Source organism: Populus euphratica, unplaced genomic scaffold (genome assembly GCF_000495115.2).
Source record: "Populus euphratica unplaced genomic scaffold, PopEup_1.0 scaffold50.1, whole genome shotgun sequence".
Classification (NCBI taxonomy): domain Eukaryota; kingdom Viridiplantae; phylum Streptophyta; class Magnoliopsida; order Malpighiales; family Salicaceae; genus Populus; species Populus euphratica.
The window spans coordinates 564,727-585,365 of record NW_011499870.1 but is presented as its reverse complement, the minus strand read 5'-3'; the positions used below and the strand labels follow the sequence as shown (position 1 = coordinate 585,365).

General features: G+C 31.9%; 2 protein-coding genes and 2 non-coding genes across 4 annotated transcripts; 2 read left to right on the top strand and 2 right to left on the bottom strand.

Annotated features, from left to right (window-relative positions):
- The first annotated feature begins 5,075 nt into the window (after positions 1 to 5,075).
- TRNAG-UCC (transfer RNA glycine (anticodon UCC)) lies at positions 5,076 to 5,147 on the top strand. The gene has a single exon. It is a non-coding gene; the product is annotated as a tRNA-Gly (tRNA).
- Positions 5,148 to 8,710: 3,563 nt separating this feature from the next.
- Positions 8,711 to 8,782, top strand: TRNAG-UCC (transfer RNA glycine (anticodon UCC)). The gene has a single exon. It is a non-coding gene; the product is annotated as a tRNA-Gly (tRNA).
- Positions 8,783 to 11,615: 2,833 nt separating this feature from the next.
- On the bottom strand, positions 11,616 to 13,997 carry LOC105127176 (probable L-type lectin-domain containing receptor kinase S.5). Its single transcript, XM_011028342.1, has 3 exons — positions 13,562 to 13,997; positions 12,652 to 13,374; positions 11,616 to 12,492 (listed from the first exon to the last, which is right to left on the bottom strand). Exons 1-3 carry the CDS (start codon positions 13,995 to 13,997, stop codon positions 11,690 to 11,692), a joined length of 1,962 nt encoding a protein of 653 aa, XP_011026644.1. The 3' UTR covers positions 11,616 to 11,689.
- A 2,092-nt stretch (positions 13,998 to 16,089) lies between these two features.
- LOC105127175 (probable polygalacturonase At3g15720) lies at positions 16,090 to 19,346 on the bottom strand. The gene is made up of 9 exons (XM_011028341.1): positions 19,263 to 19,346; positions 18,509 to 18,634; positions 18,113 to 18,313; positions 17,842 to 18,012; positions 17,334 to 17,541; positions 17,160 to 17,241; positions 16,897 to 17,005; positions 16,698 to 16,814; positions 16,090 to 16,597 (listed from the first exon to the last, which is right to left on the bottom strand). Exons 1-9 carry the CDS (start codon positions 19,344 to 19,346, stop codon positions 16,361 to 16,363), a joined length of 1,335 nt encoding a protein of 444 aa, XP_011026643.1. The 3' UTR covers positions 16,090 to 16,360.
- Positions 19,347 to 20,639: the final 1,293 nt, after the last annotated feature.

Sequence of the window (20,639 nt, the reverse complement as noted above, 5' to 3'; positions counted from 1 at the left end):
TCGAGTCATAAATTAACCCTCCATAAAAATCAGATTTCAAAACTATTCTATCAATGGCTTAATTGTATAGTTTCGAGCTTAATTGTGGGAGGACTTAGCAAACTTTTGCTTGAAACCCGGCATAGTTTCCTTATCACGAAACCAAATGAAGGGAGGTGGGACTTCGAATGGTTGATTTCAGAAGGAAACCATGCCTTCATTCGAACTTCTCGGATTCTCGCACGCAATGTTTTTGCAGCAAAAGTTAGCAAATAATCTTGTTTAGAGAATTATACTTATTGACAATAGATAATAGTGTATTAAAAGCATGTTTATTTTTGAATTTTAAAAATATTTTTGAAAAAAATAATTTTTTTATTTAATATTAATATTTTTTTGTGTTTTTAGATTTTTTTAAGTACTAATATAAAAAATAATTTCTTTTTAAAATACTAGGAATTGATTTTCATTAGTTATTTTTTTATTATTTAATTAAATTAAAATAAATTTATTTGATTTAGTTGAATCTATAATTTGAGTTATATATTTTTTTTTATTTTTTATAAACATGTTTACAAGTATATGAACATTATTTTCCATGAAAAAAATGAACCGACGGGTCCACAAGTAATCTTTTCTAAAATACTATAAATTTCAAGAATTTTAAATTTTAATTTCGAAGTTGTCCTAGGTGATAAAACCACGAGATCTAGTATGACAAAAATAAAAACTACTTGCCATATTAAACCTTCGACGGGCACTTTTATTTGGGATCTGAAGCTTTCTGTCATGACTTTTTTGTTATCCTGCCACTAGGTTGATGAAACTTTCATGCTGCCAAACTCATTAAAGTCGAAAGGTCATGGAAACATTAGAAAAGCTTTGTTTCGGGGCGGGAATGGCGGGACCATTTTGTACGAGAGGGAGGGAAGCTGTAAGCGGGTCCATGTATGCGTAATCACACCATAACTTTTCCTTTTAGAATAGAGCAAGATCATTTCCTATGTTTTATGTTGATGGTCGGATAAAAAGAATTTGGATGTAAAAGAAAAATCTAAGTATTATTAATGTATTTTTAATAAAAAAAATAAAATTATATGATCATTGATTTGACATGAACTTATCACTTTGATAAATTAAAAAACAACTTAAATGATAGATAAAAATATAGTTGATTAAAACAAAAATTAAGAAGAAATCTTTATTTAAATTTTAAAATAATAATATATTGAATTGACTAAAACCAACTTGAGCTAACCTGCTAAAGTTGCTGCTTAAGTCACGAGACCTTGATAACTTATAGAAAATAAATTAAAAAAATATTAAACTCAATTTTCAATCAACTAACCAATATTAAAGAATAAAATTAAAAACAAAATTTAACTAAAAAATAAACAAAGTTAACATGAGTTAAGCTCCTAAACTTGGATTATGAGATTGAGATAACCCCACAAAAAATAAATTAAAATAAATTATAAAATTTAATTCTCAATCAACTTAAATTTAAATGATAAAATTAATAAATTAATAAAAAAAAAGATAAAAAAACCCGAATCAACTAACCAAACATATGACCCGGGACATGAAATTAACAACCTCATAGAATGCAAACAAAAAAAATTATGAAGCTTAATTCTCAATCAACTCAATATTAAAGGATAAAATTTAAAAAAAATTAAAAAAAATGATAAAAAACCTGAGTCAACTAATTCAACTCTCAACCTGGGTTATAAGACTGTAATAACCCTATAGAAATTAAATAAAAAAATATAAAATATAATTTTCAATCAACCCAACATTGAAGGATTAAATTAAAAAATAAAAAAGATAGAAAAAAATTGACTCGAATTAATTTGGATTACTTTGGCGAACTCAAGTCAGTAGACAATAATAACTCCATAGAAAGCAAGTATAGAAAAATAATAAAGTTCAATTTTTAATCAATTTAATATTAAAGAATAAAATTAAAAAAAATTAAAAAAAATAAAAAAACTTAAGTCAAAGTCAACTTAACCAATCGGCAAAACTCGCTATTTAAATTAAAGGATCATGATAACCCCATATAAAAAAAATACAAAAACAATTATAAAGGTTAATTCATAATTAACTTAATGTAGGATCACGATGACTTCATAAAAAGAAAATATAAAAATAATTATAAAGGTTAATTCACAATTAACTTAATATTAAAGAATAAAGTTGAGAAAGAAATTAATTAAAAAAAAAAATAACCCGAGTTAACACAGTTAATTCGTAAAACTCAACCTGAATTATAAGATTGAAATAATTTTATAAAAAATAAATTATAAAATTCAATATTCAGTAAATCTAATGACGTGATTGAAAAGAAAATTAAATTTTAATTTAAAAAATAAAATAAAAATCATAAAAAATATTGAGTACGTGAACATTTCATGAGTGATACATGTTAATTTACAGTCAAGACTTGGTAATCCAATGTGCGGAACGTGGAAACACTTAAAGGCATGATTGGTGTGCTTCCTTTTCTTTTAAATGGAATACACTGCTTAATGAATGGATTGTTTAGGAATTCTTTTAAGACTTGTGAAAAAAGAAAATCTGTATATGCCCACTTAGCAAATTCCGACATGAAATCATTAATGCAAAGCTATTAATTAAAAAATAAAAATAAAAATAAAAATAAAAACTACTTGTAAATATTTGTTAGAGCACATCGACTGTTATCAAGTTGAATATTGCCCGCAGGGCTGATTCTGAATTAATTAAAAACAAAAGGGCTTGGTAAAATATTCCACCAAAAATACCTAACAAAGTTAAGAATTTAGACTTTTTCATGCGTGTGGTCTCCACCTCTCAGGCTTTGAATTAGTCTATGCTCTATTGGTTAGGAAAGAGACAGACACTTTCCTGACCCTTTTTTTTGGATCATAGCAAAAATTGGATTGGACCCGTTTTAGGCCACTGGCCATTTCTTCAACGGTTGGAACTTGGACGAAGTTGATAGAGACCAAGACCAAAACCAGTTTACACGTATTGCTAGTCAAGGGACCATGGCTAAAACCACTTAGCCATGGCCGTCGTCAACATTTCGACCACAAATGGATCACAGGGAACCTATTGATTCGAATAAATCATGCTGTGTCAAGCACACTGCAATAAATTTTATTTATAAGAGTCTCTTTTGGCTTTGACTGCAGTGATATTTAAGGCTTGTAAATTGTGCAATTTGTCAAATTGGGTATAAGCTATTTTTGGGTATTCCCCCTGCTATGCTATTTTTTTACAATATATATATATATATATATATATATATATATATATATGAGATAGGTTTATAAAATTAATTAGGTAACTGGTTTGTATTATGCTATGAGTCAGGTAAAAAAAATTTAAATATTGTTAATATTTTTTTTAATAAAAAAATTAAATTATATGAAAAATAATTTGATATAATCCAATTAAATTGATAAGTTTAAAAAAAACTTGAATAACTAATAAAAATATAATTTAATTTAAAATAAATATTTTAGATGAATTTTTTTTATATATAAATATTGAGACAATAATATATATATATTGAGTCATGAGATTATTATAAATACTGATTATTTGTCAATAAGCTTAAAATTAAAAAATAAAATTAAAAAAAAAAACAATAAAAAAAATAAAAAATAAAGACTTAGAAAAAGCCCAGAACTACTGTTTTACCTCGTATCCTCTGAAATTCTAACTCTTTACTGTTTGATAATGACCAAAGAGCAATTCAAACAACATCTAATTCAGACGGTAGCTCTTGTTCATGTTCAAGTAACCAATCAAAGACACTGACATTTTTATCATATGAAAACAATCGACTCCCTCACCATCTTAATATGTGTTTTACTCCATGTCTCACATGGGCTGCAAACCTAGCAAGTCATTCTTCAACCCTAGTTTAAGCCTTAACAGTATGTTTGACAACAGACAAAAAAGTATCAGAACATCAGATATTCACTGAACAAACAAAAATTAGTCTTAGATTACACTAATAATCAATCCCAAAAGCAAAAATCATTTCTCTTACTGGCCTGGTTTTGGGATAAACAAAATATCTCCTCCCTGGATTGTCTAGCCTATTCAATATCGCAGTCCTAGCTGTGTTAGCTTTAAACCGAGAACATGTTGCAAGAAGTGTATCTCCATGTTGAACCAGCTTGTCGATTACCATGTCTGCATTGTTAGAACAGCCACATAAAAGATCAAGAGTCACTACTAGCGATGGAATCAACACCTTTTCTGGCATTACAACCAACAGATGAACCAAATCTCAACGAAATGGTCTCCCAAGTATCCCCCGTTTAGACCTCGTAGTCGAAGTGCCAGGTGAAGAATTTGTGCTCAGCCAGGCAGCTGCAGTTTATCATAACCAGAAAACCATCACTAGTTCTCTTCGCTATATCATCATCTTCATTGAATAATGAAGCTGTTTCATCGAGACTCCTCATCGTATTCGAAACATGGTACAATGAAGCAGGGCATGATGCACCATGCACTTAAAGACATGCGTTACATTGCCCTGGAGAGACATGAAAGCCGTGGCAAAAGCTAAACAGAGAGGTCAAAATTACAAAACTAACAAAAGTGTCCTTACTTACCGAACATGGGAAACGCATTTTCCCAGTTAGTAATCAAACTTGCTCCTCTCCCTTTTATTGATCACTACCTCAAGCAAACATTAAATACCAACTAGTTACACTAAAAAGTACAGGAGAAAGTTTGTGTTCTTTCTCTTAAAGAAATAGCAAAAGACATCTTCTTTCCATCAAAATGATCAATGGAGATAGACACAAGTGAAAGGGTCTCAAGTGTAAGCGAGCGAGATGAGGTCTTACCTGGTGGGTGGTTGGATAAATGACGTTGAAACGGAAGAAAGAGACATGAAAGGTAGTCTATAGCCAAGAATTTGACTTGGATTCTTGAATTGTACCTTGACGTCATTTATTTTATTTTTATTTTGTACCAATGTTTTCAACATCCTAGCACCACAGCCGGCCTTTGCTTCCTTGTCTGTCCGTTTCTTTACGATAGCTCATATGTACTATATTATTATATATTAAGTAACGGTAAAGCAGCAGGCGTTTGTAGTCCAACGGTTAGGATAATTGCCTTCCAAGCAATAGACCCGGGTTCGACTCCCGGCAGACGCACTTTTGCATTTCTTTTCTCTTATTTGATCTCCCTAAATTCTTCCTTTAAGATTTCATTTTGGCCCTTGTAGTGTTAAAACTCTTACTTTCAATCCAGATTTTCCAAAACATTTCAAGAAAAAGCACGTTTAGTTGTATGTATGGTTATGGTTATTTTTTAAATAATTTTATTAATATATGTGTTAATAATTTTTTTATTTTAAAAAAAATATTTTTGATATCAACACATCAAAATAATTTAAAAATACTAAAAACATATTAATTTAAAATTAATAAAAAAAAAATCAAACTATTTTAAAAAATCTTTTAAAATATAAAAATAAACAAACAATTATAAATGTCAATTAAGACAAGATAATCTTTTTAAATTTTGTTATTTGTTTTATATTTTTTGACTTTTAAAAATTCCAAACCTCATGAGAAGTACCATCGACATGTAATGGGGTTAGATAGAAAAAAGATAGCAGGAAAAAAATGTTATAAAAAAATAGCATTTCGGTAAGTTGTCTCTAACTTCTTTTCTGATACATTTGTGAAGGAACAAATTTTTTTTTTTTGTCTAAGATATTTGTGGGAAAAACATATCATAATTTATTATCATCGTCAAACAATGTCATTAGAGCTACAACAATTGCAAAAGCCAACAACATCATCAAACCAAACTTTAACAACAAAAGACAGAATTGGAACTTGCAAGAAACTTAAGAGTTAATATTGCAAGATTTCAATCTATAGGGACCAAAGTGGAACATTGCAAAATCTATAAAGTGTAAAATGAAAGTATTTTATATATATAATTATTTCTTAATAAACTGATCTTTCCACAAATCTTAAAATTAAGTGAGTTGGGTGTTCCTTTTTAGATCAAAGGAAGTGTACGTGTGTTTATGTAATATATTTATTTTTTTCATCCAATTTTTGTTCCTATCAAATTGGTCTTGCAGGCAGTGAAGCAAGGAGACACCATTTATGTTGGTCTACCTCTTCACTGGAAGTGAAACTACTTCTGTATGGCTGGAGCCTGGAGATAAGAGAATTACATCCGTTGCTAGTCTTTGATTATAGTCTTCTGTCTAGTTCTTTCCTAGTGTAAATCTTATTTAATCCATTCTCTGAAGGGAAGCGGGATTCTTGCTTGCTTATTTATTAACTATTTCACAATGGTCTTAGCTTGTTCGGGTGATTTCATGAAGAACATGCCTTCTCACACGTAAGCATGTCTGGTTACAAAACCATGTAGTATATTTTTACATAATAATATAAATTATATTTTGATATTTTATTTAAAAGATTAAGTTTTTATGATAAAATTGTTATTTAATATAATATCAAAACTTTAATAACCAAGTAATCATGATTTTAAATTTTATTATTTTTATTTATTGGATAAAAGTCAAGGATAAGGTAACATGAATATGTAAAAATTTCTAGTCCAAATAATTTTTATTCAAGAGAGTGATCAAGCAATATACCTCTTCAAATCCTTCTTTGAAGTTTTAAAACAAATTCCAATTATATTCGATCCACCAATCCGTATCCCTTTTTATATCCTCAAAGTATTACGACAACTTCATCCTTTTTTAACCCATGACACAAATCTTATTTCAAGTTAATACAGATAAAATTTTAAAATTATAAAAATAATAAATTTTATTTGTACATTAATTTGAATCAATTTGGATTAATTATGACGTGACCCTTACCCCAATTAACTTCTAAATTGAATTTTAAAATTATAATAATAACTATTTTATCCTTACATTAATTCGGGTTGATTCTCCTAGCTTGAAAACCTTATATTTTCCAAGTCAAAGCTCAAATCAAGTTTTAAAACTATGATTATTATTTTTATTTTTATGTTAACTTGGATCAATTAGATTGACCCTCCTGATCTGTGACTCGGGTCTTGTCCTAGGTCGATCCTTAAATTGAATTTTATAACTATATCAATAATTATTTTTATTTTTATATTAACCTGGATCAATACTTAACCTGACTCATGACCGAGGTCGGCCTAAAGGGTTAGATTTTAAAACTATAATAGTGATAATTTTTTTTTACACTAATTTGAGTCAACCCGATCCATGATATGTGCCTTACATTGTATCAACTCTCGAATTGGATTTTAAAACTATAATAATAATTATTTTTATACTTACTTGTCTTAATTAGATAATTTAGAAATTAAGAGGTTTTTACAAAAATATTTTAAGAATAAAAAATAATTGTTTTTAAAGATATATTTGTCTTAATTAGACAATTTAGAAATTAAAATATGGGCTGCAAACCTAGCAAGTCATTCTTCAACCCTAGTTTAAGCCTTAACAGTATGTTTGACAACAGACAAAAAAGTATCAGAACATCAGATATTCACTGAACAAACAAAAATTAGTCTTAGATTACACTAATAATCAATCCCAAAAGCAAAAATCATTTCTCTTACTGGCCTGGTTTTGGGATAAACAAAATATCTCCTCCCTGGATTGTCTAGCCTATTCAATATCGCAGTCCTAGCTGTGTTAGCTTTAAACCGAGAACATGTTGCAAGAAGTGTATCTCCATGTTGAACCAGCTTGTCGATTACCATGTCTGCATTGTTAGAACAGCCACATAAAAGATCAAGAGTCACTACTAGCGATGGAATCAACACCTTTTCTGGCATTACAACCAACAGATGAACCAAATCTCAACGAAATGGTCTCCCAAGTATCCCCCGTTTAGACCTCGTAGTCGAAGTGCCAGGTGAAGAATTTGTGCTCAGCCAGACAGCTGCAGTTTATCATAACCAGAAAACCATCACTAGTTCTCTTCGCTATATCATCATCTTCATTGAATAATGAAGCTGTTTCATCGAGACTCCTCATCGTATTCGAAACATGGTACAATGAAGCAGGGCATGATGCACCATGCACTTAAAGACATGCGTTACATTGCCCTGGAGAGACATGAAAGCCGTGGCAAAAGCTAAACAGAGAGGTCAAAATTACAAAACTAACAAAAGTGTCCTTACTTACAGAACATGGGAAACGCATTTTCCCAGTTAGTAATCAAACTTGCTCCTCTCCCTTTTATTGATCACTACCTCAAGCAAACATTAAATACCAACTAGTTACAATAAAAAGTACAGGAGAAAGTTCGTGTTCTTTCTCGTAAAGAAATAGCAAAAGACATCTTCTTTCCATCAAAATGATCAATGGAGATAGACACAAGTGAAAGGGTCTCAAGTGTAAGCGAGCGAGATGAGGTCTTACCTGGTGGGTGGTTGGATAAATGACGTTGAAACGGAAGAAAGAGACATGAAAGGTAGTCTATAGCCAAGAATTTGACTTGGATTCTTGAATTGTACCTTGACGTCATTTATTTTATTTTTATTTTGTACCAATGTTTTCAACATCCTAGCACCACAGCCGGCCTTTGCTTCCTTGTCTGTCCGTTTCTTTACGATAGCTCATATGTACTATATTATTATATATTAAGTAACGGTAAGTCCGTTTCTTTACGATAGCTCATATGTACCATATTGTTTTATATTACCTATATATTAAGTAACGGTACAGCAGCAGGCGTTTGTAGTCCAACGGGTAGGATAATTGCCTTCCAAGCAATAGACCCGGGTTCGACTCCCGGCAGACGCACTTTTGCATTTCTTTTCTCTTATTTGATCTCCCTAAATTCTTCCTTTAAGATTTCATTTTGGCCCTTGTAGTGTTAAAACTCTTACTTTCAATCCAGATTTTCCAAAACATTTCAAGAAAAAGCACGTTTAGTTGTATGTATGGTTATGGTTATTTTTTAAATAATTTTATTAATATATGTGTTTCCAAAACATTTCAAGAAAAAGCACGTTAGTTGTATAGTTACGGTTACTTTTCAAATAATTTTTATATTAACATATATGCTAATAATTTTTTTATTTTTAAAAAATTATTTTTGATATCAGCATATCAAAATAATTTAAAAATACTAAAAACATATTAATTTAAAATTAATAAAAAAAAAATCAAACTATTTTAAAAAATCTTTTAAAATATAAAAATAAACAAACAATTATAAATGTCAATTAAGACAAGATAATCTTTTTAAATTTTGTTATTTGTTTTATATTTTTTCACTTTCAAAAATTCCAAACCTCATGAGAAGTACCATCGACATGTAATGGGGTTAGATAGAAAAAAGATAGCAGGAAAAAAATGTTATAAAAAAATAGCATTTCGGTAAGTTGTCTCTAACTTCTTTTCTGATACATTTGTGAAGGAACAAAATTTTTTTTTTTGTCTAAGATATTTGTGGGAAAAACATATCATAATTTATTATCATCGTCAAACAATGTCATTAGAGCTACAACAATTGCAAAAGCCAACAACATCATCAAACCAAACTTTAACAACAAAAGACAGAATTGGAACTTGCAAGAAACTTAAGAGTTAATATTGCAAGATTTCAATCTATAGGGACCAAAGTGGAACATTTCAAAATCTACGAAGTGTAAAATGAAAGTATTTTATGCATATAATTATTTCTTAATAAACTGATCTATCCACAAATCTTAAAATTAAGTGTGTTGGATGTTCATTTTTAGATCAAAGGAAGTGTACGTGTGTTTATGTAATATATTTATTTTTTTCATCCAATTTTTGTTCCTATCAAATTGGTCTTGCAGGCAGTGAAGCAAGGAGACACCATTTATGTTGGTCACTACCTCTTCACTGGAAGTGAAACTACTTCTGTATGGCTGGAGCCTGGAGATAAGAGAATTACATCCGTTGCTAGTCTTTGATTATAGTCTTCTGTCTAGTTCTTTCCTAGTGTAAATCTTATTTAATCCATTCTCTGAAGGGAAGCGGGATTCTTGCTTGCTTATTTATTAACTATTTCACAATGGTCTTAGCTTGTTCGGGTGATTTCATGACGAACATGCCTTCTCACACATAAGCATGTCTGGTTACAAAACGATGTAGTATGTTTTTATATAATAATATAAATTATATTTTGATATTTTATTTAAAAGATTAAGTTTTTATGATGAAATTGTTATTTAATATAATATCAAAATTTTGACAACCGAGTAATCATAATTTTAAATTTTTTTATTTTTATTTATTAGATAAAAATTAAGCACAAAATAACATGAACATGTATAAATTTATAGTTCAAATAATTTTTATTTAAGAGGGTATATTAACTAATAATATAAATTATCTCTTAAAATTTTAACTAAAACTTCAAAAATTTTAAATTAAGATATTCTTTAACATACATGACTAATAAATATTTTCCTGGAATTGAATTTAGTAGGTGAAGGGCAATGATGTGGTCTGTATTATAAAGAACTCAGCAACTTTGGCTGGATCTTTATTCACTTTGCATGCCTCCCAAATTCGTATTGAACTTCCTTCTCTTTCAGATAAAGATAAGGAGGTCAGTCCTGCAACTAAATAATATAAATTATCTCTTAAAATTTTAACTAAAACTTCAAAAATTTTAAATTAAGATATTCTTTAACATACATGACTAATAAATATTTTCCTGGAATTGAATTTAGTAGGTGAAGGGCACTGATGTGGTCTGTATTATAAAGAACTCAGCAACTTTGGCTGGATCTTTATTCACTTTGCATGCCTCCCAAATTCGTATTGAACTTCCTACTCTTTCAGATAAAGATAAGGAGGTCAGTCCTGGAACTAATTTTAATTTTTTTTTATTATTAATATAGATATTTAGATTAGCTTGTATATATTTTAATTAATTCTACATATTCTAAAATTAATGATTTTATAAATTTTTAATGACTTTAAAATTTTTATAACCTGAACTTATAATTTTTTAAAAATAAATTTATAGCCTAAGCAGTTTAGCTATATTCTCACATGTTGCTGCAACTAATTTCTTCAATTTAACAGTGAATGTCATGTAATATTTATCCCTTTTCTTGTATGAGTTATAATACGAAACTTTGTCACTAAACAATTAGAAAAATATATCAATCTTTTCATTATTCATTTGAACAGTGAAACCAACTCTTAGGGTTCTACTTGTGCTTATAATTCTGTTTCTATCTTTTTTTTTTTTTTTTATTTACGTGGGGTGTCCGGGCCAGCTTACGCGCACCACGACTAATCCCCACGGCCCACTGAACATCCTGCAAGCCCAGTGAGCAGGTAAGGCACCGCGGGAGTGACAGGTGTGCATGATGAGGTTCGAACCCAGGTGCGGAGGAAGAGGACAAGTCCCTCCCACCGCTAGGCCAGAACCTCACTTGCTCTTTCTATCTTTCTTTGCTACATGCGAAAGAGCACTTGTGCTTATAATTCTGTTTCTATCTTTCTTTGCTACATGGGAAAGAGTCAGTGTCTTTAACTCCAAACAAACATTAACTTATTTAGCATCCTGTCCTCTCCTGCCCTTTTTTTTTCACACCTATACATGAATGTACAAAGAAAGATGTATGATAAAATTAACAGCTGAACAACATACACAAAATGCAGATGGAAATAAGGAAATGGAAGTAAAATTCTATCTTCAACACCCACAAGAGACAAATTTTATATGTCAGAATCTTCATGGTGGACAATAATCTCATCAAGGACCATCTCTTCAGGGGTTGACCGCAACAAGATATCGTCACTTTTAGACCCAAAATCAGTTGCAGACCTTGTGGTTGAAGCAGAGGAAGAAAGTGGCACAAAAATTGCATTTGGCCTCGATTCTGGCACCTCCATCAGAGGCTCATCGGGGTTCAAGAAAATCTGCTCTACTTTTCTAATAGTTGGACGACTCTTAGTGTCAGGATGCAAGCAAGCAAGTCCAACAAGTAATGTCCTCTTCACTTGTTGTTCATCATACTTGCCTTCTAGCTTTCGGTCAACACCTTCGAGCAATGTTTTTCTTCCATGTAAACTCCATACATAATCTAGTAAACTATTTTCTTCGAAAATACCCCTTGACCGTTGTCCTGTCACGACTTCTATTACAACCATGCCAAAGCTATAGACATCAGATTCTGGAGCAGCCTTTCCTGTGTAAGCTACTTCAGGAGCCAAGTATCCTGGAGTGCCAGCAAGCATTGTTGTAACTGCAGAATCGCTTCTGAGCAATCTTGCAAGGCCGAAATCGCCTAAATGAGCATTGAAATCGGAGTCCAACATTACATTATTCGGCTTAACATCTCGGTGAACAATAGGATGGCCACATTGCTCATGGAGGTAATGTAATGCTGATGCCAGGCCTGTTAATATTTTGTACCTAGTGTTCCAGTCAAGAAAGCGCCTGCCGATGTAGCAATCAAGGCTGCCGTTGGGCATGTATTCGTAAACCAAAAGAAGTTGCTCGCGCTCGTGGCACCAGCCTTGGAGTTGCACTATGTTCTTGTGCCGCATTCGCCCTATGGTGCATATTTCTGCCAAAAACTCCTTTTCACCTGCTCAATAATGCACTGGGAATTTACTGATGTTTCTGATTACAGAATCGTTTGGAAAATTCGAAGTAATAAACGAGGAAAGCTTACCTTGTCTTGAAGTCGCTGAGATCTTTTTTACTGCTAAGATCATGGGAGGATCCGAGGAAATGACACCTTTGTAAACACTTCCAAAACCACCAGTTCCTAACAGGTTTTCCTTGCTGAATTTAAGAGTAGCCTTTGAGAGTTGTCTATATGTAAACATTTTGGGTGCATTTGCTGCTCTCATTGATCGGCTTTCAATTTCAGCTCTCCTTTTACTCCTCTCTTTTCTCTTCCTTAAATCCCTTAAAGCAATCGGTAAAGTGAATAGTATCAGCACCCCCAATCCTGCCAAGACAATTGCAACAGTCAAGAGGAACCTTTTTCTATTTTCTTTCTCAGAAGCTTTCTTCAAGTCTGGCAAGGATGTTGACTGGAAAGTCCAATTCAGAACCTCATGAGCCTCTGAGAAAGGCCCTGTAGCGGCTGTGAAGCCTACATAAACAGAATTCGGAACCCATTTTGACATGTCAATAGACTGATTCAGGAAACTCACTAGTGGGTTCTCTGCATATGCAACAAATATTTGGAGCTCCTCCGTCGAGCTATCGTAAACAATTTGAACCGTGATATCTCTTCCACTTGTAAGGTAAATGCCTGTTCTGTTCAGACTCTTAGCTACCACTGGATTTGTTATGCTTGTTGTATCAATGCCCATATGGTTTCCATCTGGATCGAACTCATTCGGGTAAGTGTCAAGCTCCACAGCTATCTGTCGAGTAACACCACCTGTCTCATTTCACAGAGAAAATATTCTTACGAATTAAGCTCCTGATTAGGATCAATCAATTATTGAGCTACATTAATTTGCCTCCTGATGCATTTAGATTTGTGATGGACTAAACTATGCAGATGCTCAACATCAACACATGATTAAAAAACTTATATATGCATGCAGTTTATAGTGGAGATTCACCTTCTGTTGACTTATCCAGGACTCCAAGATATGAGCCCTTGCTTTCAGGTGGAGAAGGACTGTTATTCTGAGCCATTATAAACGTCATCCCATCTCCATTGGTGGTCGTATTCGGAAAGGTAAAAATCCTGACTGTGAACGTTGTATTGATATACGCGGGCCATGCAATCACAGGCTGATGAAATAGAACCCTGCCTATCTGGTCCTTCAGCACAGGTTGTGTCGAGTTCGAATCGACTGGCAGTGGTTCTGGTGTAAGTTTCAAGCGCCTGTCGCCAACGCTTACTGAGCCCATACATATCAGGGTAGCATTGCAACTATCAGCATCGAACGATGGGTACGAGAAGGATGTCTCCTTCACACTGGGATCTAAAGAAGCTTGATTTAGAGCTAATTCACTGAGAAAGATGCAGATTAGGAAGAGAAGAATACCCATTGCTGTGGCTACAGAATAGAGCCCAAGACTTCGTTATTTTTCTCACACATATATAAGTCCTGACTCGATTCTACAGGCAATTGAAGTGTCTGTTGTAATGTAGTGTTGTTTCCTAGTTTAAATTAAACAGTGATGTTTGAGGAGAGATTCGGATTATTGGACAATATAAATTCCTCTTTTTGTATGCATTTGGAAAGCTGTGAGTGGCCGGCACTATTCTGAAACTGGAGACCCAAGAAATGCAATTACTCCTAATCTTCTCCCTTTAATTGTTTTGGAAAATTGACAATAGATGTAGACAAAAGCTCATTCAACAAGTAGAACAAATTTATCATTTATTTTACTTGGATCTTATCAGTTTAGAATGAAGAACTATTAAGAACTCCCACAGAATTTTTTCTCCAAGAATGCAGAGATACTCGTCGATTTGGTCCATTTTCTAGAATGCACAATGAATCAAATTTTATGTTCTATAAGAACATGGTGTCATTTACCAAATATAAAATACCGATGAAATATATAGGAAAGATTTTATCGGCATTTTTCAATACCAACAAAATGGATAATGTAATATTGTCGTCAAAAACTTGCTCGTCAGAGTTTTCTACTTTGTCAGCATTTCCGTTGTTGTTTTCATTTATTTATTTTTTAATCTCTGATGCTACCAGTAGTTCCACCTCACCAGCATTCATCTCATCTGATTCTTCTAAAGATTTTCAATACGTACAAATGGATCTTTACACCTTAGAGTATTTGTAGCTGGCTGAAATCAAGCAATATACCTCTTCAATCCTTCTTTGAAGTTTTAAAACAAATTCCAATTATATTCAATCCACCAATCCGTATCCCTTTTTATATCCTCAAAGTATTATGACAACTTCATCCTCTTACCCAATAACCAATGATCTAAATCTTGATTCATATTAGTCTAGTTTAAGTTTTAAAACTATAAAAATAATAATTTTTATTTATACATCAATTCAAGTCAACTCAAGTTGACTGTAACCCAACATTTACCTTAATTGACTTTTAAATTAGATTTTAAAACTATAATAATAACTATTTTTATCTTTACATTGATTCGGGTTAATTCTCCTTACTTGAGAACCTTATATTTCTTAAATCAAATCCCGAATCAAGTTTTAAAATTATGATTATTATTTTTATTCTTATGTTAACTTGGATCAACTAGATTGACCATCCTGATCTATGACTCGAGTCTTGCCCTCGGTCAACTATTAAATCAGGTTTTATAACTATATTAATAATTATTTTTATTTTTATATTGACCTGGGTCAATACTTAACCCGACCTATGACCGAGATCGGCCTAGAAAGTTAGATTTTAAAACTATAACAGTAACAATTTTCTTTTTACACTAATTTAAGTCAACTCGATCTATGATATGAGCCTTACTTCGGATCAACCCTCAAATTGAAATTTAAAACTATAATAATTATTATTTTTATATTTATTTTTCTTAATTAGACAATTTAGAAATTAAGAGGTTTTTACAAAAATATTTCAAGAATAAAAAGTTATTGTTTTTAAAGATATATTTGTCTTAATTAAACAATTTAGAAATTGAGAGGTTTTTACAAAAAATATTTTAAGAATAAAAAAATTATTGTTTTTAAAGATATATCCCCTGTGTAGCACATGTTTTATTTTGGAAAAAACAGAAATAGATCTATTTTTATATATTTATTTTTATCTTTAACCAATAACATTTTTGTTTTCATTCTTCCCATCCGTCTTATTATGAAATGGTAACAAAACACTACCTAAATAATATAAAAATCTTTATTTGGTGGAATTATCACACAAATGCTTTATTGACCATTGCTTTAAAAATCAATTAGAACAAATTATATTATTCATCAAAACTTGAAAAATATTATTAAATAGTCTTTTAAACTACTACTTTATTTATATAAATTGAAGAAAACAACGCTAATTTCATCCAAAGCACATACCATAACAATTAATAAATTAATAAAAGAGGCATCCTATAAGTTGTTGAAATTGCAAAAATCAAGTCCAAGATTACATTCTTAGCAAATTACTGATTAATTCATTAGAAGCACGACCAAAAAAAAAAAAAACCTTCCAAATTCCTTGTAGAAAAACCTTGAGGTGACCAAAACCTGAGATATCAGACAACAGAAGGGGATGAAGGTAAAAAGGAAGAAGGGCTAACAATGCCAAGAGGAGAATGTGTCAGAAAAGGTCAACATACGCAGCCATCAGGCACCTACAAGAAATAGCTTGGCACAAGATGTCTGGTTGGATCACCATGACTGTAATGGTCTGTGGTATGTTCAGTAAAAATCCCTAAAGAAAAACAGTTAAGCTCTCTCCAGTCAGTATCCTGATGCTGATAGGCAGGGCACATTCGGTGTAGTAAACCAAGATGTTCCACTAGTGTGTTCGCAATAGGCATAAGTAGTTTTTCCTGGATCCAATGAGGTTATGTTGATATTGTTCATTACAATGTTGATACAACCTCTGTCACTGCAGTCCAATCTGATTGCTTCTTCATCTACAGATGTTCCTTGGAAGCCACTGTACTTCACGTCGCTCACTTGCAGTGCTGTCGACTGCATCAGAAATCAGAAATCAGAAATCAACCATCTGTTATATTTTCATTCAAGATTATGAGATGATTAGAAGTAATGGCCATATAGTGTTTGGCTTTACCGAGTTTCTGCAATTATTTACACCATCACAGTAATACTGATCAATTACGATAGGATTTTTAGATGCTACAAGCGTGATTTGCTCATAGGAAATCTTCCTTGCATACCCGGATCCTCCCTGAACAAAAGAAAAGTAATCAGATAACTTTCATATCTCATTCGTTAATGTGTCCAGTATCACTTTGTAACATGTTTTCTACCTGCCATGTCTTGATTCTTGCCGCGTTTTGAGTCCCGGTGAAGCTACAGTTCCGAACATGCACCTCTTCCACTGTATCATACTGTCCATCCTTTCCTAAACTTCCAACGCTGTCAAATAGCAAATCATCAGTCATGCACAATTTTCACTTTTGAACAGTCGTGCTTGTGGTAGCCAGATTTTTATTCTGTAAAGTGCTGTGGAGGAAAGAGAGGTTTTAACTAGGATGGCAAGTGCAAATCAAAAGGAAGGTTTTCCACAAACCTAATGCCATGGCCTGGTCCACAGGCAATGTTGGTGATGTTGATATAAGAGCAGCCACCATTGATAGCAACACAGTCATCACCTACATATGCAAATGCATAAATAGCTATCAGCCAAATGCATCAGAAATGAGGAGGCAATGAAGAGGCATAAGTTTCTCCAATTCAAAATCACCAGTTGCTATCATAGAATCTTGAATATGAACATTGGTCGATCTAGCCATGTCGATTCCATCCGTGTTGGGGCTGTTTTCAGGTGCAGCGATATTAAGATTAGAGATAAGGACACCATTGCAATCAGTGATTCCTATATGGCCTTTTGGGCTGTCAACATGAGTTAGACCACTAAGCTGAAGATCATCACATTTCTCGAAGTTCAGAGCCTGCAACGTTCTCGATTGCTTTTTCAGTAATTTGATAGAAAATGAACCTCGGCGGTGTAAAAAATCCGAGAACAAATATGTTCAGCTTTCCAAATATTGAAGAGTTGATTCCCAGAAAAGAAAACTTCAATAGGAAGAGGTATACTTACTATACGGGGAGGGTTGCAGGCTATCTTACGGGCCTGAAGATTAACAGAACAATGAGTTGATATAAATTTCAATCTGATGAAAATTTCAATAAACTGAGAAAGAATTCAGGAAAGTGAGTGCATTTAATTAGCAGTAAGTTTAGATTATGACATTTAAGCTGTTGGCTTGCATAGCACACATCCACCAAACCGAACCCTGGCCATCAATGAGTCCTGATCCATACATATTGAGATTGGCTACGCCTACAAAGCCTATCCAGTAATCTGCTTGACAGTTATTCCATTCCTCAATGGTGTTGGGAGCGATGATTTTCCCTTGAACCTGTACTCTTAAGAGATGACAACACAAAAACATAAATCCAGATTGCAGGTTAATGGGCAAGGTCAATTTCACAGGCAGTGTGTGACCTGAAAGTTTTTACCTGGACATGAACAAAGACAGCCTTGCAAGGACCCTGGAATTTCACAGGCTGCAGTAAAAATGTTTTCCCTTCAGGAATCTGAAGGAAAGGTGTACCCTGAGCTGCATCATCTCCACACAAAGCTTGCCATGCAGATAGAAACGCCTGAGCATGCACATAATCGATAGTTAAGTGACAATAATGAGATACTTGAGAAATCCCCTTGATTAATCCGTCTTCCAAGGCAGAAAGAAGAGATAGAGAAGGACATAGAGACATAAAATAAATATCTCTAGAACAGTTTCGAATGAAATCTCCATCTCTTCTGTCCAAAAACAATAACCAAACATTACTTAAAAAACAATTGGCAACGGATTATTGAGCAAGTATGCATGCAAGAAGAGCTAAAGTATATACATTGGTATCATCAATCTGGCCATCTCCTATGGCACCAAAATCAACCACATTAAAAACCTTTTGGCCATGTCCAATGCCAAAACTAGACGCAGCAATGCAAAGGATCAAAAAGCTGAAATAAGCATCCTGCATTCAAAAACTACAATTGTGAACACTAATGACAAAAATAACAGTAGCTTCTGCGGCGGCGGCGTTGCAAGAACATGGAAGGGAGATCAGCATGAATTAAGCAGTTCTTACCATCAACTATCTTTCTAATAAAGGGACTCGAGTAGTATAGCATAAAGCATTAACGTGATAGATAGCATCTTCTTTATTCCAGTATTTATGTATCTTTTGCAAGCAGTAGACAAACTATGTATAAAATTAATGCATTTTTAATTATGCTAATTAAATGTCATACTCAAAGAATTAATTAACATTTCTTTCCTATATATGCATGTATTTCATATTCTTTAATTGGTTGCTGTTGCAGACTAGGAAATCGGAAGCCAAAAATCTTCTATTTATGAAAAGTATAATATTTCCTATTAGGATTAGGAAAAAATATATCTTTTCTAAAAAGAAATAACTAACAATTTTTTTACAGAGAAATAATTAACAGATGCAAATTATGACTTTCTTTTGTTCCAAATATTAAAAAAAAAAGGGGCTCCAACACAATTGCAATATTAAGAAAATTCGGCCCAAAAAATCAATTGAGATTCTAAAAATCAAAGGATTAGGCCTCCTGCCTGGCTTCAGGTCCGCATACACATAACCACATGCCAAGCTCGGTCTTCCCTTTATCCCTGCTTTCCCCTCTTGGCCTCTCTCTTCTCTTAGTTTTCTCTTTCATCTTTTCTTTTTCTAACTATCCACATGTTGCTTTTAAGCTGCACTGTGCACCAACTTTCCTAACATAACCATCTTTTTCACCAATAAATTATTTTTAAACATTAATATATTAATTAATGACAAGCTGACATATTAATCAATGACTCAACTTTCTAAAAAATAAGATATATTTTTTTTATTTTTTCTCTTTACTAGATAAGTTTATGTAATTTTTAATATTTATAAATATTATATGTTACTAAGTAAAAAAAAGATAGATTCATTCAAGCATGCTTGACACTATATATTACTTTCTATGTTCCACACAAACATTATCTTCTCATATATTTCTTTTTTCACGAGTATTTCTTTTAAATTTGTTAATTTAAGCAATCAAGAATCTTTTATCCTAATAAAAAATTTATTTTACATATCAGTCATTAACTCAGAACTTAGAAAAACAATCACAAGTTTTAATGCTACAAGCCTCTAACTCAAAATTTCATTGATTTTCATATCACATGGTTTCTATACAATTAAAATTACTTTCCAACATAAATTATCATCAATTTTTATATGAATTAACTAATATTTCAATATGACCTATGATTAATTAAAGAAACAGTTTAATATTCATAATATTTTTTAAGAATTATTGAGTATTAAATAATTGGTCATGTTAAACATCATTGTCACACGATAACTGAAATTAAAAGCAATTTAATTCTATATTCTTTATATTTCTAATCAAATTTTAATATAAAAATTATATACATTAATAAATAAATCAATTAGATATTCTTATCTAATTCCATTTCTTAACTATAAGGTTTCAGAATTCTAGTCGTAAAAAAAATCTTTTTTTATTTTTATAGTATTTTACATTAGTATTACAAGACATATACAGTATGAGTGTAACAAAAATTCAAATTTAAGATTACATTTAGATATACTACAACTACAATAACTCTCTAAGATCAAATATGATCCTTTTCCATTGTATTCTTATTTACTTGGTCTCTAACAATTGTTTCTTGATCTTGATTTTCAACACACCCTATATTCATAAGGGAGGGTGGTGTACCTTAAGGTTGGTCTTCAAGAGATAAAACCTTGTAGTACCCACCAATTTGGTAAATAAATCTACAAATTAATTTTTATTTGAAACAAGTTTAACTTGAAGACAGTTGTTCATCACCTAGTTTCATACAAAATGAAAATCAATTTCTATATGTTTTATGCATGCATGACACATCATATTAGAACACAAATAAGTTGCACCTTTGTTGTCATACTATAAAATTGGTGTGAAAGA

What these genes read in the sequence shown, in the direction of transcription:
- LOC105127176 (XM_011028342.1), bottom strand. Translation starts at nt 13,997, where the DNA reads ATGGGTATTCTTCTCTTCCTAATCTGCATCTTTCTCAGTGAATTAGCT. An exon ending in CCTGGATAAGTCAACAGAAG is followed by an intron (nt 13,375 to 13,561) that starts GTGAATCTCCAC and finishes GAAATGAGACAG; the next exon opens with GTGGTGTTACTCGACAGATA. An exon ending in CTCAGCGACTTCAAGACAAG is followed by an intron (nt 12,493 to 12,651) that starts GTAAGCTTTCCT and finishes TGCAACTCCAAG; the next exon opens with GCTGGTGCCACGAGCGCGAG.
- LOC105127175 (XM_011028341.1), bottom strand. Translation starts at nt 19,346, where the DNA reads ATGAAAGAGAAAACTAAGAGAAGAGAGAGGCCAAGAGGGGAAAGCAGG. An exon ending in AGCTTGGCATGTGGTTATGT is followed by an intron (nt 18,635 to 19,262) that starts GTATGCGGACCT and finishes TTTTGAATGCAG; the next exon opens with GATGCTTATTTCAGCTTTTT. An exon ending in CAAGAATCAAGACATGGCAG is followed by an intron (nt 16,815 to 16,896) that starts GTAGAAAACATG and finishes TCTTTTGTTCAG; the next exon opens with GGAGGATCCGGGTATGCAAG.